We start from the raw sequence: 25354 nt of genomic DNA, 5'->3' as shown, positions 1-25354 counted from the left end.
CACCTCTCCCCCAGGATGAGCGCTGAGAACATGGAGGTGAGATGGTTCTGATCCCAGTTCTCTCCATCTGTGCACCTGTACCGTGATGGGCAGGATCAGTATGGAGAGCAGATGCCGGAATATCGAGAAAGAACTGAGCTCTTGAAAGACAACATCACCAATGGGAGAGTTTCCCTGAGAATACGCAATATCCGACTCTCCGATGATGGGCCATATGTGTGTTTTTTTCAGTCTGGTGACTCTTATGAAAATGCTGTATTGGAACTGCAGGTGGAAGGTCAGTAACTTCTGATGATTTAATATCTTCAGTTGGGTAATAAGTGGAGTCACAGGGTTAATTGTGAGATGACACAGTTTTTCTCAGTATAGTGAGGCAGTAACTGTGCTCTGGATAAGGTTGATTCTAGTTTGCTGTTTAATATCCATTTTTTCTAAAAGCAGCAAAGAGTCCTGTGGCACCTTATAGACGAACAGACATATTGGAGCATGAGCTTTCCTGGGTGAATACCCACTTTGTCGGATCCAACGAAGTGGGTATTGACCCACGAAAGCTCATGCTCCAATATGTCTGTTAGTCTATAAGGTGCCACAGGACTCTTTGCTGCTTTTACAGATCCAGACTAACACGGCTACCCCTCTGATACTTGACATTTTTTCTAAGTTCTCTATAATTCACATGCAGACTCAGATTGTTTTGAAAACTGCTGTGACTCATTGGAGTCTGGGGTCGGGTTAGTGGCCCATATTTGAGGTCTTTAGAACAAGGAATTAATGAGACACACAAATACCCCTAAACAGTCAGGTGGCATTAACATGTTGTGGTTATTACAACTATTTTGTGCGCATCTGGGGATGAACAATGACTCTGATCCTCCCCAAACTGATGCCATCAGCTGGGATTGATCTCGGCTCGTGTCTGGCCCCTTCAGGGTAACAGTGATTGATACACAGGGCCCTGTAGCCCAGACCCTGGGAGAACTGAGAAATTCCCCACCCCCAGCACACGTCGAGGCAGGAGACCTGACCCCTGAAGGTGCTGTCAGAGAGACCAGCAAGGGGACAGAGGTGCAGCTAGTTCTGTAACCATGACATGAGGTTTAGGTCAGATGTAGCGAACTCCTGGTCTCCATTCAAACACTGAGCCTGCTGCACACAAACCACCCCTGACTTGCAAAATGTTATCGCCTCGTCTCCCTTGCCCTGAGGATTCCTTGTGGGATGTTGCCTTCACTTACCTCTCACCAAGCCCTAGAGATCCCTGACATATCTGACACCAGACTGCTGACAATACCCATGGCAAGGAGTCTGTGCCCTGCTACTGACACAACCAGGGGCGGCTCTAGGCACCAGCGGGCCAAGCGCCCGCTTGGGGCGGCATCCTGGGGAGGGCGGCAGATGGCCCCGGTGGACCTCCCGCAGGCATGCCTGCGGGGGAGCCGCCGACCCGCAACCGCCAAAGCGCCGCCCCCCGCCAGCAAATCCTAGCCTCGGCTGGGAGTCAGAAGGCTCTGAGCTGCCCGCCGCAGCGGGCAGCGCAGAGCCTTTTAAATCCCAGCCGCTGCTGGGAATCAGAGCCTTCTGACTCCCAGCCGCGGCTGGGAGTTAAGAGGTTCTGGGCTCCCTGCCCCCGCGGGCAGCCCGAGCCCTCTGATTCCCAGCCGCGGCTGGGAGTTAAAAGGCTCTGGGCTCCCTGCCCCCGCAGGCAGCCAGAGCCCTCTGATTCCCAGCCGCGGCTGGGAGTTAAAAGGCTCTGGGCTCCCTGCGCCCGCGGGCAGCCAGAGCCCTCTGATTCCCAGCCGCGGCTGGGAGTTAAAAGGCTCTGGGCTCCCCGCCCCCGCGGGCAGCCCGGAGCCCTCTGATTCCCAGCCGCGGCTGGGAGTTAAAAGGCTCTGGGCTCCCTGCCCCCGCGGGCAGCCCGAGCCCTCTGATTCCCAGCCGCGGCTGGGATTTAAAAGGCTCTGGGCTCCCCGCCGCGGGCAGCCCGAGCCCTCTGATTCCCAGCCGCGGCTGGGAGTTAAAAGGCTCTGGGCTCCCTGCCCCCGCGGGCAGCCCGAGCCCTCTGATTCCCAGCCACGGCTGGGATTTAAAAGGCTCTGGGCTCCCCGCCCCGGCGGGCAGCCCGGAGCCCTCTGATTCCCGGCCGCGGCTGGGAGTTAAAAGGCTCTGGGCTCCCCCCCCCGGCGGGCAGCCCGGAGCCCTCTGATTCCCAGCCGCTGCTGGGATTTAAAAGGCTCTGGGCTCACCGCTGCAGCGGGCAGCCCGAGCCCTCTGATTCCCAGCCGCGGCTGGGATTTAAAAGGCTCTGGGCTCCCCGCCGCAGCGGGGAGCCCAGAGCCCTTAGGCGCGCCTGGGTCCCTAAGGGCACACGGACTGCCCCCCCCCAGCCCAGGGCGGCAATTCAGCGTGCTGCTTGGGGCGGCAAAAACTGTAGAGCCGGCCCTGGACACAACCTGCACAACTCAGCACTGAAATGAGGCATGATCGATCCCTCAAGGTACACCTGCTCTTCTCTGCATATCTCAGTGACAGCTCTGCCAATAGACTCCAAATAATCCCCTCCACTAGTCATTACAGCTACACCAAGAACAGTGCATGCAGCTTTAGTGCATGCAGCCAGTTCCCAGTGGTTATTACCATCTCCAAATGGGTAGAGTTAAGGTTGTTTGGGTTTTTACCTTCACTGTGGATTTCCTGGCTTTAGAGGTCTGAGTTTTGCTGAATGCAGCATTCTGGAAGGGTAGGAGATAATACAGAGTTAAGGTTGCCTGGAGGTAACTAACTTTTTTGTCAGTGAATAGACATGAGGCAGGATTACAGGAAGGTGGCATTGTTTGTGTTGTGTTCCACTGATTTGAATTGCAGCATGTATCTGCCTGCAGGGCAGCTGCATTCCCTGTGTTCAGTGTAGCTGTACTGACCAGTGGAGAGAGTAGTGGGGACAGGGTCTCAGAGCTGTCACTGTGCTATGGAAGGGCAGGAGATAATATCACCAGGCAGCCTGAACTCTGTGCTAACCAAGGTTTTGTCAATGAATTTTCTGGATTTTTTTTTTAACAGAAGGGGAAACATTTGTTGTAGGAGTTAGTGGCCATGTAGGTGATTGTTGTTCTCACCTAGGTTTGCAGTTGCTACACGACTGGGCCTAGGTAATAACCGAAAGCGTAGTATGGTGCTTTTCCATTAGTAGACCTGAAAGAGCTTCACATGATTATCCCCATTTTACAGATGGGAAACTTAGGCACAGAGCAGAGAAGTGAGTTGCCCAAGGTCACCCAGCCGGTCAGTAGCAGAGCGAGGAATAGTCCCAGTCCTGGGAACTCTCTGTTAGGCCACTCAGTTGCTCCATGGTTGCTCACTGCCCCTCCCCCCTGTATGTTCTGTGATAGTGCATTGGGGATAACGGTCGTGTTTTGCAATGTTTGCAGTGGTTAGCTGGTAACAGGGCTGGTGAGAGAAATCTCATCCCAGGTCCCTGCCCCAACACCTGGACAGTTTTATTACACAGCAGCTACTTTAAGCATTTGAGAGGAGACTTGTGTGTCTGTCTCCTTCTCCACCATCCCCCACAACATGTAGCTCCCCTCTGCCCTGCGTTTCTGGGGGCCCACATCACAGGCAGCAGCTTATTGATTGGCCCCACACTCCATCGGTTATGTAGCCTGAGCTGCACACTGAGCTGGGCTCCTCACCCCAACTACCAGACCTAGCTGGGCCCCCTGCCCCTGGTCCAGCCAGACTTCCCCAGGACCCCAGCCATGTTGCAGGCCCACCCAGTCCAACTCCCCCTCCCCCACACACTCTGGCAACCCCACACAGGGGCGATGTGTATTTTAACTATTCATGTCCTGCATTTAAGATGTTTACATTTTCATCACATTCAGCCCCCACCCCACTCGCCCTTGATCACAGATCATACAAGGGGGTTAGACACCCCAAGAATGACAGGGTCTCCCAGATCCCAGGACATACAGTGGGAAGAAAAAGGAATTCAAATCTCTGCAAAAGGGTAGGGCTCCCCCAGATCCCAGAATGGGAAAAGGGAGAATTTGGTGCTGACAGGACTCCCTGCCCCTAAACTTACAACTTCTACTGCCAACACTCACCATATCAAATACCTCCCACCCCACTCCTTCCCCTTACCTGAGGAGGCCCCAACCCTTTTTCCTCCCTTACCACCCATTCCCATTTATCCCCCTCCTCATAATACCCACATGCCTTGCTGCAGACCCAACTCCTGTTCCCATCTCCTCCTCCATCCCCATCACCCCTCCCAGCGAGTGTTTGCCGTGTAATTTATTTCTTTTCAAATATAGTTTCAGCATGTTCAGAATTATCTCCTGGATACAGATTACAGCTCAAAAAAGAAAATCAAAACAAAAAATCCACCCAGCTTGAAATAGGCCTTGTCTACGCTGCCAAGTTTGGTTGACAAAAGTTACGCTGACAATGAAAAAGCACCATTATAATGTAACCCTTCTGCCAGCTGGAGTGGGCAGCAAGAAGGGCTGGGTTCAATATCCAGGGGGTTCCTTTTCGACAATAGAACCAAAACCGCTTGAGCCCCCACCCAGTAAGGTGGGAAAATTTCACTCTACCCTCTGGGCACTTCTAAGAGGCAATTCTTCCCCTCTCGCAAGCACAGAGTCTGAGATAGAAATAGTTTCTTTAATAAAAGTAACCTAGCATTAATCTGAGAAAACAGCACAAGTGATATTCATGAACTCAAAAGCATCAGCAAGATGAGTCGCTGCTCCCGCCGGCCGGATTAAGATCATTCAGATTAAGTTCATTTTATTTCAGTTTAGCTCACCAGTAAAAGTGTGATCTGGGGCAGAAGGCATTACCTTAACCCTACATTTTTTTGTTATCTAATGTCTGTATTTTGTGGTGTGAGTGTGGGTGTGTTTCTTGTCTCTCAGTGAAGTCCAGTTGTCTGCTGCCAACTTCTGTGCTCTGGAAGGGTACAAGGCACAGCTGAGGCAACCTGGACTCCCCAGTAACAAAGTTTTTGGTAGTGAATTAATTTAATGTTTGTCTATACCAGGGGCGGGCAAACTTTTTGGCCTGAGGATTGCATCGGGTTTCAGAAAATGAATGGAGGACTGGTTAGAGGAGGCTGTGCCTCCGCCAACATTCTGACCCCTCCCTGCTTCTCATCCCCTGACTGCCTCCCCGGGACTCCTGCCCCATCCAAATCCCCCTGTTCCCTGACGGCCCCCCTGAAACCCCTGCCCTATCCACCCCCCTGCTCTCTGTCCCTTGACCGCCCCTAGACTTCCTGCCCCTAACTGCCCCCTGCCGCCCAATCCAACCCCCCCCCTTCCTGACTGCCCCCCTGTGATCCCTGCCCCATCCAACCCCTCTGTTCCCTGCCCTCTGACTGCCCCAGCCCCAGACCATCCCCCAAATGCTCCTGCCCACTATCCAACCCTCCTCCCTCACTCCCTGCCCCCTTACAGCGCTGCCTGGAGCATCGATGGCTGGCGGTGCAGCTGCACCAGGACAGGCAGCCGTGCTGCCCAGCTGGAGCCAGCCACGCACCGCGCAGCACAGAGCACCGGATCAGGCCAGGCTCTGCAGCGGCGCTGCTCCAGGAGCTCACAGCGCCACCACCCAGAGCATTGCGCCGGCGGTGCAGTGAGCTGAGGCTGTGGGGGAGGGGGAACAGCGGGGAAGGGGCTGGTGGCGAGCATGCCGGGCAGGAGGGTGCCGCGGGCTGGATGTAGCCCGGGGGCCGCAGTTTGCCCTCCTCTGGTCTATACATACACATGAACTGGTTACAATGAAGTAGTGCAAAACCCTACATGAACGCTCTTAAATGGTTTGGAAATGGTTTATATTAATTAAGCTTGAGTCGATTCCTTCTTGATTTAAGAGTGTCCACCAGGGGTTTGCACTGGTTTAAAAAAAAACAAAAACTTTAACGAAACTGGAGCAAGTTTGTGCATAGAACAGCCCTGACATTAAGATTAATTCTATCAAATTGGAATCTGATCAGATTAACGGACCAGCTGCACTTGTGGACTCACATTCAATTCTCAGTTTAATAGGAAATGGCTTTTGATAACTGAGTAATAAAACGTTTGGCTCATTACTGGGCACTGTAGGATTATCACAAGTTCATTTATTTCTTCTGTAGGTTTGGGCTCTGCTCCTGTCATCTCTGTGGAGGGACATCAGGACGGAGGGATCCGGGTGGTGTGTCGATCAGCCGGATGGTACCCAGAGCCCAAGGCTCAGTGGAGAGATCTCCAGGGGCAGATCTTACCATCAGCCTCTGAAAAAATATCCCCAGAGGCCAATGGCCTGTTTCAAGCAGAGATTGCCATTGTTCTAACTGAAGAGTCCAACCAGAAAGTGTCCTGCTCTGTCAGAACCCCCCGACTCAACCAGGAGAGAGAGTCAGCGATTTCCATAGCAGGTCAGTGCCCGTCTGTGCTGCACATGGATAGATTGAGACGCTGCAGACATGAGCAGAGAGTGTTTATCATTGTGTCTCCTGTTTATTGGCCTGAACCTTCAATGTGCTGAGCACGTCTTGGAAAGTCCTGAATAACCTCAGTTCTCTTTGGATATGTCTACACTGCAATTCAAAACCCGCTGGTGACCCAGGCCAGCTGGCTCAGGCTAAGGGCCTGTTAAATTGTGGTATAGATGTCTGAGCTTGGGCTGGACCCTGCTACATGCACTAACATTTCTATGCTGTGCTGTGATCTACCCCACTTTAAAACGGGAACAGATCAAAGTGCACCAGGGAACTTTTAGTGCAGTGCAGCAGGGTTCACACAGCCAGTTAGAGCTCAGCAGGCCAGTGCACAGTGGATTTACACCCCAGCCTGCCGCACACTAACTGTGCCTATAGACGCCACCATAGAGCAAGGTGGGTGAATTGTGCCTGCTGCCTTAGGGAGACGCCTCCCTCTCTATTCTGGGGTTCTTGTGTATTCAGGTTCTGGATTCTAAGAAATAAAGTCATGATACACTGCGACCTTCCAGCAGGAGTATTTATGTTTGTATCTCACTTTGTGTGTGTGTGTGTGTGTGTGTGTGTGTGTGTGTGTGTGTATACGCGCACACGCTGTGAACATCACAATTCTCTGTGGGGGTGGGGGAGGGAATTCTCCTTTGTTCTCAGTGAGAGTTGTGGGTGCTAAATATTTATGAAAATCTGGGTAATAAAGTCACTTTTCCTGACTAGCACAAGAGAGCCCTGAATATGGCCTGAGCGTTGCTACTTAGATTACATCTGAAAATACCAGCAATAAAAGTTCAGGCCCCAAATATGCAGAAACAAAATCTTACCTAAGAGCACCTTAATTTTTAGAAAAAAAGGTTGTGATTTTATGTGTTATCTACCAAATAACGTGGTTACTATCGAATGAATATTTCATCACTATAAGAGCAAGAACTTTGTATTTGTAAAGCACTATTTGTCTGAGGTCTCATAGTGCTGCACTGCTGGTTAGTCTACGATATGCCCAGTATTACCTGATTGTTCACAGCACACACGGAGAGTTAGAAACAAAACATAAATTCTGTTCCTGAAAGGCTGCTATAGGCTGGCTCTTTGCAGACTAACTGCAGAGGACCCAGATGCACGCTCCCTACAGAGCCCCTTAGCCTGCAAGTAGGACCAGGAATCCCCTCAGGATTTCAAGTGTGAGCTTGTAATTTTTACACAGTTTTCAATACATCACACTAATCACTTAGCAAGGACCCTCTAGACAGCCATTGCTCGAAACCCAGGGAAGAGGAATCTGGAGGAATTATGACTCTGAATCTCCAGGCTCAACTTTTGTTTTTATTAAAATCCTGCATTAACATATTTTGGGCCAGATTCTTTCATGTGGCTGAGGAGAGTCGGGGGTGTCAGGAAGCTGGTCACAACTCTCTGATTCTGAGGGCTACTCTGCACTGGCTGCAGCTTGGGGATCACTTAGAGCAACGTAGGGAATGCCTGAACGTATGTCAGTGGGGATAGGGGCAGCATAATGGAGCTGCAGCCGACCCCCCAGCATGCCCTCTCCCATTTATGAACCATGTTCAGTAACCAGGCTAACTTGGGCTCTCACTGGTTTAATAATAAAGCACAAAGCAGCCACATCTCCCTGTGTATTTCCCTGTGAGATTCTTTTAACTAGTCACAGTGTCACCTTTGTCAATGTCCTGCCTTCATTCTGCGCGTTTGCTCCTAAGTCAATGGCACTTTCTCTTGCAGAGCTGTTTTTCCCGCGAGTCAGTCCCTGGATGGTGGCTCTGGGTGTGATCCTGGCTCTCCTGGCTGTTCTCATTCCCCTGGCCAGTTACTGCTTCTGGAGGCAGCACAGAGCAAAAGGTGAAGTAACAAGAGGCGGGAACTTGGTGAGAGAGAGAGAGAGCGAGAGAGAGAGAAACAGAGATTAAAAAAAAAAAGAGGAGTCCTTGTGGCTCCTTAGAGACTAAGGGCTTGGCTACACTTACAAATTTGCAGCGCTGCAGCAGGGTGTGAAAACACACCCTCTGCAGCGCTGCAAATTGCGGCGCTACAAAGCGCCAGCGTAGTCGAAGCCCCAGCGCTGGGAGCCGCGCTCCCAGCGCTGTCCGTTATTCCCCACAGGGAGGTGGAGTACGGACAGCGCTGGGAGAGCTCTCTCCCAGCGCTGGCGCTTTGACTACACTTAGTGCTTCAAAGCGCTGCCGCGGCAGAGCTTTGAAGCGCTAAGTGTAGCCACAGCCTAACAAATTTATTTGGGCATAAGCTTCCATGGGCTAAAACCCACTTCATCAGATGCATGGCGTGAAAATACAGGAGCAGGTATAAATACACAGCACGTGAAAAGATGGGAGTTGCCTTACCAAGTATGAGGTCAGTCTAACAAGACAATTCAATTAACAGCAGGATACCAAGGGAGGAAAAACCACTTTTATAGGGGTAATGAGACTGGCCCATTTCAAACAGTTGACAAGAAGGTGTGAGTAACAGCAGGGGGAAATTAGGTTTTGTAATGAACCATCCACTCTTAGTCTTTATTCAGGCCTAATCTGATGGTGTCCAGTTTGCAAATTAATTCCAGTTCTGCAGTTTCTCGTTGGAGTCTGTTTTTGAAGTTTTTTTTGTTGTAGAATTGCCACTTTGAGGTCTGTTATTGAGTGACCAGAGAGATTGAAGTGTTCTCCTATTGGTTTTTGAATGATATAATTCCTGATGTCAGATTTGTGTCCATTTATAAATAAATGAACAAAGAGCCCCCTCCTACACCGAAACTCCATCCTGGAATGTGCACCCCGAACCTCCTCCTGCACCCCAACCCCCTGTCCCATCCGTGGTCCCACCCCAGGGCCCAGACCCCCAGCTGGAGCCCACATCCCAACTCCCTGCCCAGCCCTAAGCAACCTCCTGCACTCCAAACCCCTTTGCCCCAGCCTGGAGCCTTCTCCTGCACCCAAAACCCCTCATCCCAAGCCCACACTTCCAGACAGAGCCCTCACCTCCTCCCACACCTCAACCCCCTGCCCCAACCTGGAGCCCCATCCCGCACTCTGAACCCCTCATTTCTTGCACCACTCCAGAGCCTAGGGGAATCCCCGAGCCTCCGCGCCCTGCCCCCTGCCTGTGGGTCAGTGGCCCCTGATAGAAAAACGTTCCCCACCCCTGCTTTAACAGATACGTTATGTGGGTTGAGTCCATGTTTAGGTGCCAGGGATTAACTAATTTTGAGTTGTATGTAAAGTTTTTGTATATGCCCAGAGAGAGCTATGTTGGGCTCATTTCCAAACACTAAACAATCAGAACAATTAACTGTCACTGTCTTGTTCCCTGGGCCTTTCAGAGAATTCTCCGCACCAACTGCCCTGGTGAGCTGTGGCTAGGATGTTGTAATAACACAAACACACTCAGGATTTGCACGGCTGGTCTGACACGCTGCTCACACTGGGCACGATGCTCTAGCTCAGGCTGTGCTCAGCAGTGATAGTGACCTGAGCATCCAGCTTAGGAAGGGCACCTCCACCCCATTCTTTGCTGGGACACCCACTATCTACCACTATTCCCCCTAGGGGGGGCTCTTCCCTGTTATCCCTAGGACCAAGGGGCAGACACCATCCACAAGATCAGGATCTGGCCTAGGATGGAGCCAGCAAGACCCTGTTCCTTATCCAGCCCAGGTTGAAGTCCCATTCCCATCGCTCTCTTCCCTCCCCCATCCCCACAGTCGGGAGCTGGGGCCATTCAAGGGATGGGCACAGAGGGCACCAGACAGGGAACTCGATAAACAGAGACCTTCCCTCCCACAACAGCCATATCTGTTATGAGTGGGTCTAGGACTCAAGCAGCAGGGTCGGTTGCTCTGACCCATAGAGGCCACACCCTGTGGTGACAGGCTGAACCACCCATCGCTGCAGTTCAGCCCCAGGCAGCAGGGGCACAGAGGGCAGAGGTCTCCACAGACAGACCTATCTGTGTGACCGATTTGTCCAGCTCTTTGTTTCTCCATCTCATAACTACAGCGGAGCTGCGTTCAACAGTAATGGGAACTTCACCCTACACGTGATGGAATGAAATCCAACCTCTCGCCCTTTTCTCTCTCTCTGTCGCACTGACACAGATGGGCTGTGAAGGGGAAGGGGCTGAGCAGCTCTGTCTAGCAGCCCACATGTGCCAGGCTCATTGCTGGAGACTATAAGACTTGTCCAGTATTTAACAGGATCTTTCACTTGGGATCCCCCCTTCCACAGCCATGTATAGAGGGAAGGGGCAGGATTTCACCCACAGTGACCATGTGCTGTGTGTTTATGTGCGTGTGTTTGCTCTCCTCTCCAGGAGGCATTTCGTATTGGGGGAGGGGAGGGAAAGGGAAATGTATCTCCTCTCTCCCTTCCTGGTTTAGCATAAAAGTGGTCGCTCTGTATTTGGATGGAGGGAATTGAATTCACTGTTCCTCACCCCAGTAACCTTTGATGACAGGTAGCTGCCCCACTGCCTTCTGCCCCAGAATCTACCATTGCCCCCCCCCACTATCAGTCCTTGCATCCAGCTGTGAGGGAGAAGCACAGAAGTTGGATGTTTCTGTTAAAATGATCAGCAGTGAGATAATTGCAAATGGTGACAATTAAATTGTCATTGATCAGGCTTTAATGTCAGCATCCCAGCCCCACAGCGCTGCCTGCAGACTCAGGTAGATCTCAGTGGGCTGGTGCACTGCTTACACCCAGGTCACTTGCTCAATGCTATCTTCATACCCAGAAAGGCTGGACACCTTTTAATAAATGGAGCATGAGATTTTCACCCAGCCTTCAACCCCTTTATGGTCAGTAAAAGGACCAAAACAGTGCAACTGGACTCCAGAAGGCCTGGATCCAGCTGAGGGAGGATTCCTCCAGTGCAGGCAGTGCAGAGAACAGCTGCAGGCTGCCCTCTGAGGACCCACTCACAAGCCCTATTGTAGGGGTGTAGGGAAGATGGGGCTGGGAACAAGAGGGGGGTGTCGGGGCAGGACCACAGCGCATGGTGCTGCAGAGATTCTGGGTCGTGCTGCTGCCCATATGCTCCCAGGGAGCTGCTGTAACTAAAGGCACAAGCTAAGCCAGAAAAACTCACTTATGGAATAAGTGTATCATATGGAGCATTATGCTGGTATAACATGAGTGGTTTAAATGCCCAACTTATTTTACACTTGTGTTACTTTGCCCTGCAGACAAGCCCTGAGTTACAGCGGGGGCTGCTTTGGCATCCAGACAACCCAGGGTCAGGAGGATACAGGGCAGCGCTTAAAGCTGCCTGTGCCCTCAAGTGCCCCTGGGCTGCAGGTTCTGAGCACAGATTCTCACGCTGAGAGTTTAGATCACATTGAGCAGAGGTGTCCACAGGGTCACCCAGGTCTTTTTCCTGAGTATTTTAAAGCCAATAACCTGCATGCGCAGGTCTGATTATCCTTGTAACGTGCGTTACCTCCCATTCATCAACACTGAATTTCATCAGCCATCCGGTTATCCAAGCTTGGTGCCTCTGAAATAACTCAGACGTCTTTGGTAACCTAAATCATTGTGTGTTAGCTGCACATTTTGCCACTTTAGGGCTTATCCTTTGTTCCAACTCACTGATAAATAGACCAGGGGCTCTCAAACTTCATTGCACCGTGACCCCCTTCTGACAACTACAATTACTACACGACCCCAGGACGTTGGAAGCCAGGGCCAAAGCTGAATCCCAAGTGCTTCCGTCCCAGACAGGGGGGCCTGTAATCTGCCCTCCAGTGCCCAGGGCTGAAGCGCTCGGGCTTCAGCTTCAGCCCCAGGTAGTGGGACTCCCAGGCCCCAGCAACTCTAAGCCACCCCTGGCAACTCCATTAAAACGGGGTCTTGACCCACAGTTTGAGAACCACTGAAATAGACTAAATACCCAACTTTGAGGCTCCCCATTGCTAACCTTTTTCCATATGAAAATTGACCATTTATTCCTGCTCTTTGTTTTCTGTCATTTAGCTGGTTTCTGATCCAGGACAACACTTTACCCCTCACCCCATGATGACTTAGGCTATGTCTGCACTACAGAGCTTCTAATGCCACAGCTGTACCGATGCAGCCGGGCCACTGTAAGATCTCTAGTGGAGTCACTCTGTGCCGACGAGAGAGAGTTCTCCCATCGGCATAATGATTCACGTCCAGCGGGCAGTGGTAGCTATGTGGGCAGGAGAGTTTCTTCCACTGACATAGTGCTGTGCACTCTAACACTTATGCCGGTGTAAATTATTTCACTCAGGGGGTGGAATATTCACACTTCTGAGTGACTTAATTTTTGGAGCCAAAAGTGGTAGTGTAGGCAGCCTTAGTTTCCTTAATAACCTTTTGTGAGAAACTTCTTCAAAGACTTTGAAAGGCTACATCAGTTATGCCATTGGGTTCTCCTTTGTGCCATACTGGACTGACAAACTCACCAACATTTAATCGATTAGTGACACACAAACCTAGTCTACTCTAGGAATTTATACTGGTATAGCTATATTTTTCTGGAGTGTGAATCCACACCCCTGAGAGATGCAGTTTATATTTACCAAGCTAACCCTTGGTGTAGACAGTGCTAGGTCAACGGAAGGCGGGTTACGGGGAGGTGGGTTACCTATGACAATGGGAGAATCCCTCCCCTCAGCATAGGTGGTGTCTATGCCAGGGGTCGGCAACCTTTCAGAAGAAGCTGTGCCAAGTCTTCATTTATTCACTCTAATTTAAGGTTTCGTGTGCCATTTTAACGTTTTTAGAAGGTCTCTTTCTATAAGTCTATAATATGTAACTAAACTATTGTTGTATGTAAAGTAAATAAGGTTTTTAAAATATTTAAGAAGCTTCATTTAAAATTAAATTAAAATGCAGAGCCCCCCCAGACCGGTGGCCAGGACCCGGGCAGTGAGAGTGCCACTGAAAATCATCTCGGGTGCCTACTTTGGCACGTGTGCCATAGGTTGCCTACTCCTGGTCTATGCCAAAGCCCCTCAGCAGCAGTGGTGCAGCTGCACTGCTGTAGGGGTTTAAGTGTAGACATACCCACAGTTTTCTTTTCCAGCTGTGCTGGTTGGACTTTTTCCCATCATTCTCATACAGCTGATTTAGAATTCTGGTTTAGTTCTTGTTTCAGCCAATTTACCAGGCACTGAGGTAAGGCTCACTGGACCGTAATTCTCAGAATTACTCTGGCCAAATTTTTAAAGCTGGGGACAACATTCCCAACCCTCTGAATCTCTGGAAGTGTAGCTGATTTTAATGAGAGATGCGTATTATTGTTAGCAGCTCAGCCATATCGTCTGATGTCATTTCAAAACTCTTGGGCGTTTGCCACCTAGCAGGGATCTACACTGCTCAGAGTGGCTGCTGGCTCTTTAACTTATCACTTGTTCCAGTATCTCCTCTTCGCACCTCGATCCCTGATATTCATTTCCTGAACAGAGCAGCTCCAGGGCAGGTCTCTCCCCAACATTCTCTGTGGTGGAAACTGATGCAAAGAAACCAGTCAGTCTCTCAGCATTGTCCTTACCCTCCTCAATTGCTCCCTTTCCTCCTTGCTGATCCAGGGGACCCATCAATTCTCTCACAGGCTTCCTGATGCTGATGGACTGAAATATTTCCCTGGTATTTGTTTTATCTCTCTGGATGTTCACTCTCCTCCTAATTCCCATCGTGCACTTCACCGGATGTACTGCATGCTCTTTCTGCAGGCTTCACAGGGTTAATATTTTCCACTTGCTGAGGGATCCCTGTTTGGCTCTAACAACCCCTTGCACCTGGCCGGGTGGAGTTACAATATTTCTCCCCTTGCTGATTGCTTTGCTGCTCAGGAGGTGCCAGGCTCTGGTTGCTGATGTAGCCTCCAGGCTGAGTCTAAGGATTTTAACTTCCTTCCTTAAAGTCTTTTTGACTCACTTCACATTATCTTGCAGAAGAGATATTAGGGTGACCAGACAGCAAGTGTGAAAAATCGGGATAGGGGATGGGAGGTAATAGGCACCTATATAAGACAAAGCCCCAAATATCAGGACTGTCCCTATAAAATGGGAACATCTGGTCACTTTATGTGATATTAACTCATTTCTCTTGGTTTTATTTTTAGACAAACTCCAGGCTGAGCTCAGTAAGTTCCATTCCCCCCGTATCACCCTGTGTGACATTGTCTCCTGCTCAGTGTGTCGGTGTTCAGGGGCGTTCTCACCCCTCTGTCTGTGTTTGGTTGCAGGGTGGAGACGTGCCCAGATCTACTCAGGTACTGTACATACCGATGGTGTTTTATCCATGGTGAGACCCACCTCCCCCTGGGAGCTCTCTGCTCCTTTCCCTGCACAGAGCATTTTCCTATGACATTCAATAGGCTGGACACTGCAATGTCACTGGGGTGGAGGGAAAGGGGCAGACAAAACCCAGGTTTCTTGCAGAGCAGGGACCTGCCCCCTTTAGGAAAGGGCTTATTGGTGAGGAAATGCTACCCCCTGGTGTCATCTTTGCAGGGGGTACCTGGGCTCTGCAGGATGGACATTCTTATCTGGCCATCATTTGCATTGAACTGCTCAGCTCTCTCTTCCCAGCAGCAGGGTTTCTATGCTCAGACCTGGATTTAGCCCACAATTTCCTTCTAGCGTAACAGGCCCAGACAGGAGCTGTTCAGTGTCCCCCTGGATCTGGGGGGAGGAAGGCCCTGTCCCCACTGCAAGGGCAGACAGGTTTTTATAACCAGCTTGTGATGCTGCCCTGACCCAGTTGCAACAAATTGTGCCCCCATGGCAACTTTTCTGCCTCACAGCCGTGGCTGAGGGGTGTGTGTGTGTTTGTACCCAGCCTGCAGCCTGACCGTGTGCGCCCCGGTGCAGGCTGGGACAGTCTGGGCAGCTCCAGGAGGGATCAGAGAGCCCAGGGGCCATGCACACACATTGCAGCACCACTGGCCCAGGGGTCCATGCACTCCGGGGTATCCTACCACACAGAGCTGGGAGGGAGAGGGGCACCCAGGGCAGTTACACAAGCACCACTGGGAGTCCTGTTAGGGTCGCCACCTCTGAGGTGCAACAAAACAGGAAACCTGCCTGCTTCATGTACACCCCCTGTCCCCTCACCCGGGCACTGTCTCCCCCGCCGAATCCTGGGAGAGGGCACCAGCCCCCAGAGGCTCCTGCTCCTGGACTGCCCCAAGTACCAACCTCACTCAGCGGGACATGGCGTCAGATCTACCCTGCTGCCCCCAGCGGTGACCCCCACAGCTGGTGCCTGCACAGTGGTGACTGGGCCCTGCTGGCCCTGCCCTCCTGATCTCACTGCTCCAAGATGCCCCATCTCTGCAGCTCCCAGACACTCTGCACCCAGAGCTCCCTTTGCATAGGCACCACCACCCCGCAACTCCCCCGCTACAGCCACTGACACACCTTGGACTTGTCATGTCCTGGGCAGACTCACAGATTTACCAGGAGAGTGACAAAGGGACAATCCTGAGAAAACCTAGACAGGTCGGGTTGACAACTTTCTAATCTCCCAAAACCAAACACCCCTGTCCCACCCCTGCCCTGAGGTCCTGCCCCTGCCCTTCCTCTTCTCTGAGGCCCAGTCCATCCCCCCTCCCTCTGTCGCTTGCTCTCCCCCTCCCTCAGTCACTTTCACTGGGCTGACGCAGGAGTTTGGAGTGTGGGAGGGGGGTTAGGTCTCCAGCTGGGGGTGCGGGCTCTGGGGTGGGGCCAGGGATGAGGGGTTTGGGGTGAAGGAGGGGGCTCCGGGCTGGGACAGGGTGTTGGGGTGTTGGTGGGAATGAGTGGTGTGGGCTCCAGGAGGGAGTTTGGATGCGGGAGTGGACTCAGGCCTGGGGCGGGGAGTTTGGATTGTGGGAGAGGGTGTGTGAGGGGGTTCAGGGTCCCGGCAGCACTTACCGTGGTGTTGCAGTGACCAGGCAAGGTACTGACAAACTTCAACAGGACTTTAGTTTTAAAGTGGAAACCTCTTTACCAAACTGCTGCTCCACCCTTGGTAGCTCTCACTCAGCCTCCTCAACTCCTTCGCCCCCTCCTTCCTGTTTCCTGTCCTTTCGGACTCCCCACAGCCAGTGCTCCCAGTTCTAATAATTACAAACATCTAAACACGACATTCCCTCCTCTCTTAAGAAACTCTCCCAATTAGAATAAACACTGGTGTTCTAACCACAGGAACAAATATGAAACAAGACGCTATACTGTTGGCAGAAATATTACACTGAAAACACTGTAGATACTACATAACATAGGCTATGGCTACATTAGCGCTTCAAAGCGCTGCCGCGGCAGCGCTCCCGCGGCAGCGCTTTGAAGCGCTAAGTGTAGTCAAAGCCCCAGCGCTGGGAGAAAACTCTCCCAGCGCTGTCCGTACTCCAGCTCCCTGTGGGGAATAACGGACAGCGCTGGGAGCCGCGCTCCCAGCGCTGGCGCTTTGACTACACTGGCGCTTTGTAGCGCCGCAATTTGCAGCGCTGCAGAGGGTGTTTTTTCACACCCTGCTGCAGCGCTGCAAATTTGCAAGTGTAGCCATACCCATAGTCTCTAGTGCAGACAGATGGTCGTCTGGGTCTGACAGGCCGTCTCTCAAGCCCCGATTCCAGTGCAATGTCTTGTTGTGTTGGTTCTACGGTGAAGTCATCCAATGCACACTGGGTGTTGGCATAATCTCCTCTTGGTGCATAGGCAGGTGCAAGATAAGAAGCATTCCATACCTGCCCATCAGAAAGTCGATAGGTGTAAGGTCCCTTCTTCTCTATGATTTTAAGAGGAGCTGTGAATTTATGGTCCCCTTTGCGTAAAATTCCAGGTTTTTGTATTCTAATGAAGGAACCACACTCAAACTTTGGTTCCTTAACATCCCACCACTTGTCTGTGAAAGCCTTATATTTTGCTTGATTCCGTTCAACTGTTTTTTTGCACATCATCCTCGGTAGGTGCCTCACGTCGTGCCTTTAACAATCCAGCAATGTTCAGTTTAGTATTCATCTGTTTCCCATGTAGTAACTCTGTGGGTGATCTTTGTGTTGTGGCATGTCGGGTAGCCCGGAATGCGTGCAAGAAATTGGTAGTGAAGGGTATCCACAATCGCCCTTCCAGTTCAGCCGTTTGCAAACTCTCTTTCAAACGTCTGTTAAACCGTTCGATTTCCCCATTGGCGTGAGGGTAATATAGGGATGACCTTCTATGTAAAATGTTCCTCTCTGCAGACTCTGCTAGAAAAGTTTCAAACTCCAGGGAAGTAAATTGGTGGCCACTTCCAGGAGCTGCACGGATCTAGGGCAGGCAGGGAGCCTGATTTAGCCCTGGGCCCCCGCTGCGCCACTGACCAGACTTTTAATGTCCCAGTCGGTGGTGCCAACCAGAGCCGCCAGGGTCCCTTTTCGACCAGGCATTCCAATAAAAAACCGGATGCCTGGTGACCCTATGGACAGGTGCCAACCCTAGGTCCTGTCCACACGGCCCAGTAACACCAGTGGTGAGCTCCAGCCAGTTCGCACCGGTTCGCACGAACCGGTTATTAAATTTAGAAGCCTTTTTAGAACCGGTTGTTCCAGGACAACCAGGTTCTAAAAAGTTTTTAAATTTAACAAAGGCTCGGGCAGCTGTCCACCTCGCCCCGGCCCCAGCTTACGTCCCCCTCCTCCCCTGAACGCTCCGCCCTCCTTCTCCTCCCCCTCCCCTGTTTCCTGCGAATCAGATGTTCGCGGAAAGCCTGAAACGAGGAGCAGGCAGGTAAGCCGGGTGGGGGGGACGGCGCACGTGGCCCAGTCCAGCTCCACTTGAGTGGCTCCTCCTGGCCCCGGCCAAGCTTCCCAGCCCAGTCCCGGCAAAGCACCCCTGGCTTGGGCTGGTCCCGGCTGAGCGGCTCCGACCCAGCCCAGCTCGGGACTCGCGTCACCGGCTCCAGTGCCGGCCCGGGGAGTCGGGTCCCGCGGCTCCAGCCCCGGTGCCGGCCCGGGGAGTCGGGTCCCGCGGCTCCGGCCGAGCGGCTCCAGCCCCGGTGCCGGCCCGGGGAGTCGGGTCCCGCGGCTCCGGCCGAGCGGCTCCAGCCCCGGTGCCGGCCCGGGCAGTCGGGTCCCGCGGCTCCGGCCGAGCGGCTCCAGCCCCCGTGCCGGCCCGGGGAGTCGGGTCCCGCGGCTCCGGCCGAGCGGCTCCAGCCCCTGTGCCGGCCCGGGGAGTCGGGTCCCGCGGCTCCGGCCGAGCGGTTCTAGCCCCGGTGCCGGCCCGGGGAGTCGGGCCCCGTGGTTCCAGCTGAGAGGCTCTGGCCCCGGCCTGGCCCGGGGAGTAAGGCCCCGCGGTTCCGGCCGAGTGGTGCCTGCTCTGGCCTGGCCCGGCTCGGGGAGTTGGGCTCCGCGGCGCCAGTCGTGGACCCGGCAGAGTGGACCCGGTCCCCGCCCCAGGCAGTGTGATAAGGGGGCAGGGAGGAGGTGTTCGGTGGGTTGTGAGGGGGGTGGATAGGGGTCAGGGCGGTCAGAGGCAGGGGCGGCTCTAGGAATTTGGCCGCCCCAAGCAGTCATGCCGGCGGGAGGTGCTGGTCCCGCGGCTCGGGTAGACCTCCCGCAGGCATGATTGCGGAGGGTCCGCTGGTCCCGCGGCTCTAGTGGAGCATCCGCAGGCATGCCTGCGGGAGGTCCACCCGAGCCACGGGACCAGCGCACCCTCCGCAGTCATGCCTGCGGGAGGTCCGCTGTCCCGCGGCTCCGTTGGACCTCCCGCAGGCATGACTGCGGAAGGTCCGCTGGACCCGCCTGCCCCCCTGCCGGCAAAATGCCGCCCCACGCGCGCGCTTGGCGCGCTGGGCTTTGGAGCCGGCCCTGGTCAGAGGGCAGGGAACAGGGTGATTGAATGGGGGCAAGGGTCTCGGGGAGCAGTCAGGAAAGAGCAGGGTTGGATGAGGTGGTGGGGGCACTCAGGGACAGAGAGAAGGGGTGGTTGGATGGGGTAGGGGTCCTGGGGGGCCATCGAGAATGAGAGGAGGGGTTGGGTGGGACGGCAAGGGGCAGTCAGGGGACAGGGAAGGGGGGGATGGTCAGGGGTCCCGGGGGGTGTGTTTCAAGGAACATGAGGGGTTGGATGGGGCACGACCCCTCCCCGGGCGGGCACGACCCCCTCATGAGGCGAGGAGGAGGGAACCTGTTGTTAATATTTTGGCAGCTCATCACTGAGTAACACCCAGCTGAGCCGGGTACAGGCAGCCACATGCCAGCCCAGGCCCCTGGCAGGGACGCTGAGCTGCCAGCTGCCATGGTCACTAACAGTGTTAACTCTCTCACGTGCCACTCACCAGGCTTAGAGCCCCCTGGGCCCAGCCCCAGGAACTGCTGTAACCTAGAACCAGAGCAATGCAGGGCTGGAAGGGACCTCGAGAGGTCACCTAGTCCAGCCCCCCACGCTCGGTCAGGGACTAGACTATCCCTGGCAGGGATTTGTCCAACCTGTTCTTACAAACCTCCAGTGACGGGGATCCCACAACCTCCTTTGGAGCCGGGTCCAGAGCTTCACGGCCCTGAGAATTAGCAAGTGTTTCCTCATCTCCAGCCTCAACCTCCCTTGCTGCAGATTGTGCCCATTGCTCCTTGGACAGGCCCTCGCCCTGCCTGCTGGGGCACTGGCTGTGTCACCAAGTGTGAGCATCGCTGTTATTGCACTGAATGGCTGGCGGCGCTGGGCTGGCTCAGGGGGGCAGTGAGGGCAGCTGGGGCCTTTCGCTCCCCAGTCACCGATCTCAGCCCAGGCTCAGAGTCTAGTTCCCAATGGACAGGAGCTCACATCGTAACTCACTTTAACGGCAGCCTCACCGGCCACCTCCGCAGGGAGGCCAAGGCCTGAATGGGCCGCAGGGACGATTCCTCCCCAGGGAGAGGCTCCAGAAGCTGTCAGGGCTGAGCCACGTTGGCAGGACAGTGAGGGGCTCACACGGCCTCTATCTCATTATACCCTCAATACAGAGAGCTCCAGCAGCCGGGGTGTAAAACCCAATTCATACCCCCAGCACCCAACTCACTGACACTGCCCCAAGGGTCCTCTCCTACTGGGGTTGGGGAGTGAGTAAGGGGCACTGGAAGAGGGGGGCCAGGGGGCCATGGCCCCATCACTATTACCAATGGGAGGGCTATTCCCTCCCACTTTTTACCAGCTGTAGGGGTGAGCGACACTGGGGCAGGGGGCCGGGAGGAGAGACCAGGGGATTAGGGTGTTGGGGAAGAGGTGGTGTGAAGGCAGGGGCTCAGGAAGGAGGGGCAGTGTGAGAGCGAGGGTTCAGGGGTGCGGGGACAGGAGCTCAGGGAGAAGGGCTGGCACGAGTGGGTGACCCCTCTACTTTTAGGGAGCTTCCTTCACTCCTAGGGAAAGCACCATCCCGGATCCTGATCCATGGGCACATCTGTGTATTTGCCGGGTGCACAGAGCTCTCTGTGTGGAGACACTTTCTCGCTCACCCAGGAACCTGTGCTGGGAGGCCCCACTGCCCAGGAGGCCGAGGGCTCTCACTCCCCTGCCCTGGGGTGAAGGGAGGGGCCCTGGGGCTGCTGTTCCCCATCCCAGGAAGGGGGTGAAGGGGATGTGGACACAGACAATGTCCCCTCTTGCTCTGTGAGGGGCAGACCTGGCTCCACCCTGGGCTTCAGAGCCTGAGCTCCAGCCAGAACCTGAAAATCTTTGTGGCTATTTTTAATTTCAAAGAGGGAGCCCTGCGAGCCTGAATCTGTCCACCCCGTTCCAAGACTCACTTCTGCAGGCTGTGTAGAAGGACCCAAAGTGTCTCCAGAGTCTGGGTGTGAAAGTTCCCAGCGTGTCTGACCCAGGGCTGGTTAATGGGAGCGAGGAGGATGGCTGGCACAGTCATTAGATGGAGACACCTGAGCTCCTGGGGCTCTGAGACGGTCTCTGTGACTGTTATCTGCTCTGGGAGATGCCCAGGTGCAGCTGCAGAGGGTCTGTGCCGCTAGCAGCGTCCATGGGACAAATGGCTCTGGGCAGAGAGTTCAGGCTGGAGCCAAATCTCCATTTTCAGCCTAATTTGTGGGGGTGAGATCAGGGGCCCGGGGGCATTTGTCTTCAAAGGGCAAATTAAACAGCAGCTCTGGAGTGTTTCATAGCTGATGTCCTGAGCCTGGCCTGCCTGTAACTGCGTTTCTGGGGATGTTGACAGTCTCTCATTGCAGGTCACTGGTATTGGGACTCCTAAGTTGCTCAGACAGGTTTGCAGTGGAGCTGGGTGAAATGTTTTCGACAAATAGTTTATTTGCTGCAAAATTATATTTCGGGTCAAGAGAAACTATTCGTGAATCCATGTCGGGTTTGCTGACTAGTTTCAATTAAGAGGAAAAGGTGCCACTGCTTCCCTTGTAGCCTTTAGACCAGGGGCTGGTCCCTCAGCTGGGAGCCCCAGGTTCAATCCCCCCGTGTGATGCCAGAGCGTGGGAGAGAGAATGACTCTTCAGCCCACTGAGTTAGGCCCCCACCTGGGAGCCCAGAGTCCAGCTCCTCTGCTCCAGTGACCCTGTAATTATTTTCCATAACCCCAGTGAGGGCCGGCTCCAGGCACCAGCCTACCAAGCACGTGCTTGGGGCAGCACCTTGGGAGGGGGCAGCGATCGGGGTTTGTTTTTGTTGGTTTTGGTTTGGCCAGGTGATGCTGGGGGTGGGGCGGGGACTTGAGCGGCGCTGGGGGGTGGGGACTTGGGCGGCGCGACACGGCACTTGGGGAGGGGTCGGCGCTCTTTTTTTTTTTTTTGCTTGGGGTGGCAAAAATGTTAGAGCTCGCCCTGACCCCAGTGTGGGGAGGGGTTACGGGCCCTGGCACAGCAGTGTCTCAGCCATGTTTGCCAGGGTTTCCTTTCACGGATGTAGCTGCACCGGTGTAAACCCCTAGTGCAGACGCGCTGCGCAGATGTGAACTGGGACTGGTCCCCGGAGCAGCTTCTCCCACATGGAGGGGGCAGTAAGTGGGGAAATGCCCCCTCCCCTCCCCACTGTCCTGGCCTCATTAGCAACAGCTGATTAGCACGCATTTATACCCCTCCCCCTGAAATGCAGACAACTGCCCCCGTGGGGGTGGGGCTCAGCCTGGCGAGGGGAGGGGCTGGCTGTGGGGTTTTCCTGGCTGGAAGGTGGGGCCCGTGGGGCCTGCCAGCATGGAGAGTCCCAGCTGCTCCCCCTGGGGCAGGGCTGCACCCCCAGTGTGTGTGGGGACAGCACCGACCTGCTCTGAGCGAGAAACCAACCACACATGGCCCGAAAGCATCAGAGATTCCCTGGGCCCTGCCTCTCCTTCCCCCCCCTCTGGCTCCCGCCCCTCCCTTACCCTTCCCCCACCCCTGTGAGGGACCCTGGACCCTGCGTCTATTCTGACCCCTCACCAACGTCCCTCCCGCTCTTCTCACTCCCTTTCTGCTCCCCTGGGCCCCTGCCCCTCTACTCCCACGTTTCCTCCCTGGCACATGCCCCTGCCCTCCACCCATCTCTGCCCCACTGCAACAGCCCATCCCTTCTCCCCCTGCCATCCTGGCATCTGCCCCTCTCCCCCAAACATCCTCTGCATCCTGGAGCCCTCCCATCACTTCACACCCCTGCTATGTCCTGGCATCCACCTCTCCCCTTTCCCTCCTCTGTGCCATGTCTCCCACCCCTCCCCTCACCCTCCTCTGCTGTCCTGCCTCCTGCCCTTCTTACTCCCCTCAGCCCTCCTGGCATCTGCTCCTCTCCTTCTCTGACCCCTGGCACCCGCCCCTTCCCTCACCCCCCTGTGCCCACCCCTCTCCTAACCCCTCTCTGCCCCCTGGTGCTTGTCCCTCCCCTCCTCTGCCCTCCCTGTGCCCACCCTTCCTCTAGCCCCACTCTGACCCCCTGGCACCTGCCTCTCCCCAATCCCCTCCCCTAGCACCTCCCTCTACCCACCTGCCCTGCCTCTCACCCCTCTCTGCCCCCTGGTGCTTCTCCCTCCCCTCCTCTGCCCTCCCTGTGCCTGCCCTTCTGCTCAACCCCTCAATCCCCTGGCACCTGCCCCTTCCCTCCTGCCCCCCAAAACTTGACCCTCCTCTTGTCCCCTTCCTTCCTGGTGCCCATCCCCTCACCACCCTCTGCCCCACTGACCCTGCTCTCCTCTCGCCCCTCTGCCACCATCACCCATGCCACCTTCTCCTTATTTGTCACCACTGACCCTCCCCTCCCCCTCTGGCTCCGTGACACCTGCACCCCTCACCACCCTCCAATCCCCTGGTGCCAGCTCCTCCTCTGCCCCAAGTCCCAGCTCTACCCTGGCCCTATCTGCCTCCCTGGTGCCTGCTGTTTCCTTTGGCCCCTCTCCCTGCCTGGTGCAAGTCCCTTCCCTCACCCCCCTTTGGGACCCCTGGTCTCAGCCCTTCCCCTCACCTCAGCACTGCCCCACCCCTCCCCTCCCCCTCTCCTAGCCCCTGGGCCCCTGGTGCCCACATCTCCCTGCACATGCCTCTGCCCCCCTAGGGCCTGCCCTTCTCCACACCCCTCTCTCTGCCCCCCTTCTGCTCACCTCCTCCCTCACCCCCATTCTGCCCCTTTGGCTCCAATGCCTGTTCATTCGCTCCCCCCCATGGTTTCACCTCTTCACTCCTCATCATCTCACCCCTGGGAGCTCACCCTGCCCTTGATTTCCCCTGCCCCATTGGCGCTCCCCCCATTCCCTCACATCCCTCTGCCCCCTGGTGCCTGCCCCTTCCCTTGCTCCCTGCTGCCTCCTGGGGCCCATCCCCTTCTTCTGCCCTGGTGCCCACCCCTCCCCCCACCCCCTGCAGCCCCCTGGAACCTGCCCTTCACACCCCTCTGTCCTCCTGGTACCTGCCCCATCCCTTGCCCCCCGCAGCCTCCTGGGGTCTGTCCCCTTCTTCTCCAATGGAGCCCTCCCCTCCCCTCACCCCCTGCAGCCCCCTGGAATCTGCCCTTCCCTTCACACCCCTGTCTGGTGCCCCTCCCTTCCCTTATCACCCCATAGCCCTTGTGCCTGCCCCACCCCATGTCCCTCCCTCCCCCCTGCTCCTGTCACCTCCCCCTCCCCTTTCCTCTCCCAACATCAGTCTGTCACCTCCCCTCCCCTGCCACCTTCTCACCCCTCCCCCGCTCCTCCTGCCCTTTTCCCTCATTGTCTCCTCACAGGCAGAGGGGCTCTGACTCCCCTCAGGCAACAACCCCTCCCCCCGCCCCAGTGATTAACGGGGCTGCAGGTTAATTTCCCTTTGATCCCAGTGACCAGCCCCTACCCCCGGCCCTGACTCTGTGACTCTCTCCCCAGTGGACGTGACTCTGGATCCAGACACGGCTCATCCCAACCTCGTCCTGTCTGAGGATCAGAAACGTGTGAGACTCGGAGACACTCGCCAGGATCTGCCCGACAACCCTGAGAGATTTGATAGATATGCCATTGTCCTGGGCGCTGAGGGATTCGGGAGCGGGAGGCGTTACTGGGAGGTGGAGGTGGGAGACAAGACAGGCTGGGAACTGGGGGTTTGTAGGGAATCTGTGAGCAGGAAAGGGGAGAGCACATTCTCACCTGGGAATGGATACTGGGTTGTGTGGCTGGAGGAAGGGGAATACAAGGCCGGCACCTCCCTCAGGACCCCCCTCCCCGTGAGCGTCAGGCCCAGCCGGGTGGGGATTTTCCTGGACTATGAGGCGGGCGAGGTCTCGTTTTACAATGTGACTGACAGGTCCCATCTCTTCACTTTCACTGGCACCTTCTCCGGGAAGCTCCGCCCTTATTTCTGTCCCTGGAACAACGCTGGGGGAACAAACGCGGCTCCCCTGATAATCTGCCCGGTCCCAGCTCAGGCCGGAGGGAATCTCGGTCCCTGACAGTGACCCCGCGGCACAGACTGGCCCTTCCCAGCCCTGCTGCTCTTCCTGCCCCCGGT

At 55.0% G+C, this 25354-nt stretch overlaps 1 protein-coding gene across 1 annotated transcript; it reads left to right on the top strand.

Annotated features, from left to right (window-relative positions):
- LOC123346504 (butyrophilin subfamily 1 member A1-like) lies at nucleotides 1-25354 on the top strand. The gene is given in 6 exon segments (XM_044983944.1): nucleotides 1-277; nucleotides 6140-6421; nucleotides 8219-8335; nucleotides 14576-14596; nucleotides 14699-14725; nucleotides 24736-25354. Coding segments are annotated over 6 exon segments (1269 nt in total). The 5' UTR covers nucleotides 1-15; the 3' UTR covers nucleotides 25296-25354.

The sequence above is a fragment of the Mauremys mutica genome, chromosome 12 (assembly GCF_020497125.1).
Source record: "Mauremys mutica isolate MM-2020 ecotype Southern chromosome 12, ASM2049712v1, whole genome shotgun sequence".
Classification (NCBI taxonomy): domain Eukaryota; kingdom Metazoa; phylum Chordata; order Testudines; family Geoemydidae; genus Mauremys; species Mauremys mutica.
Note: the sequence above shows the minus strand (reverse complement) of the source record. Positions and strands in the feature narration are given on the sequence as shown.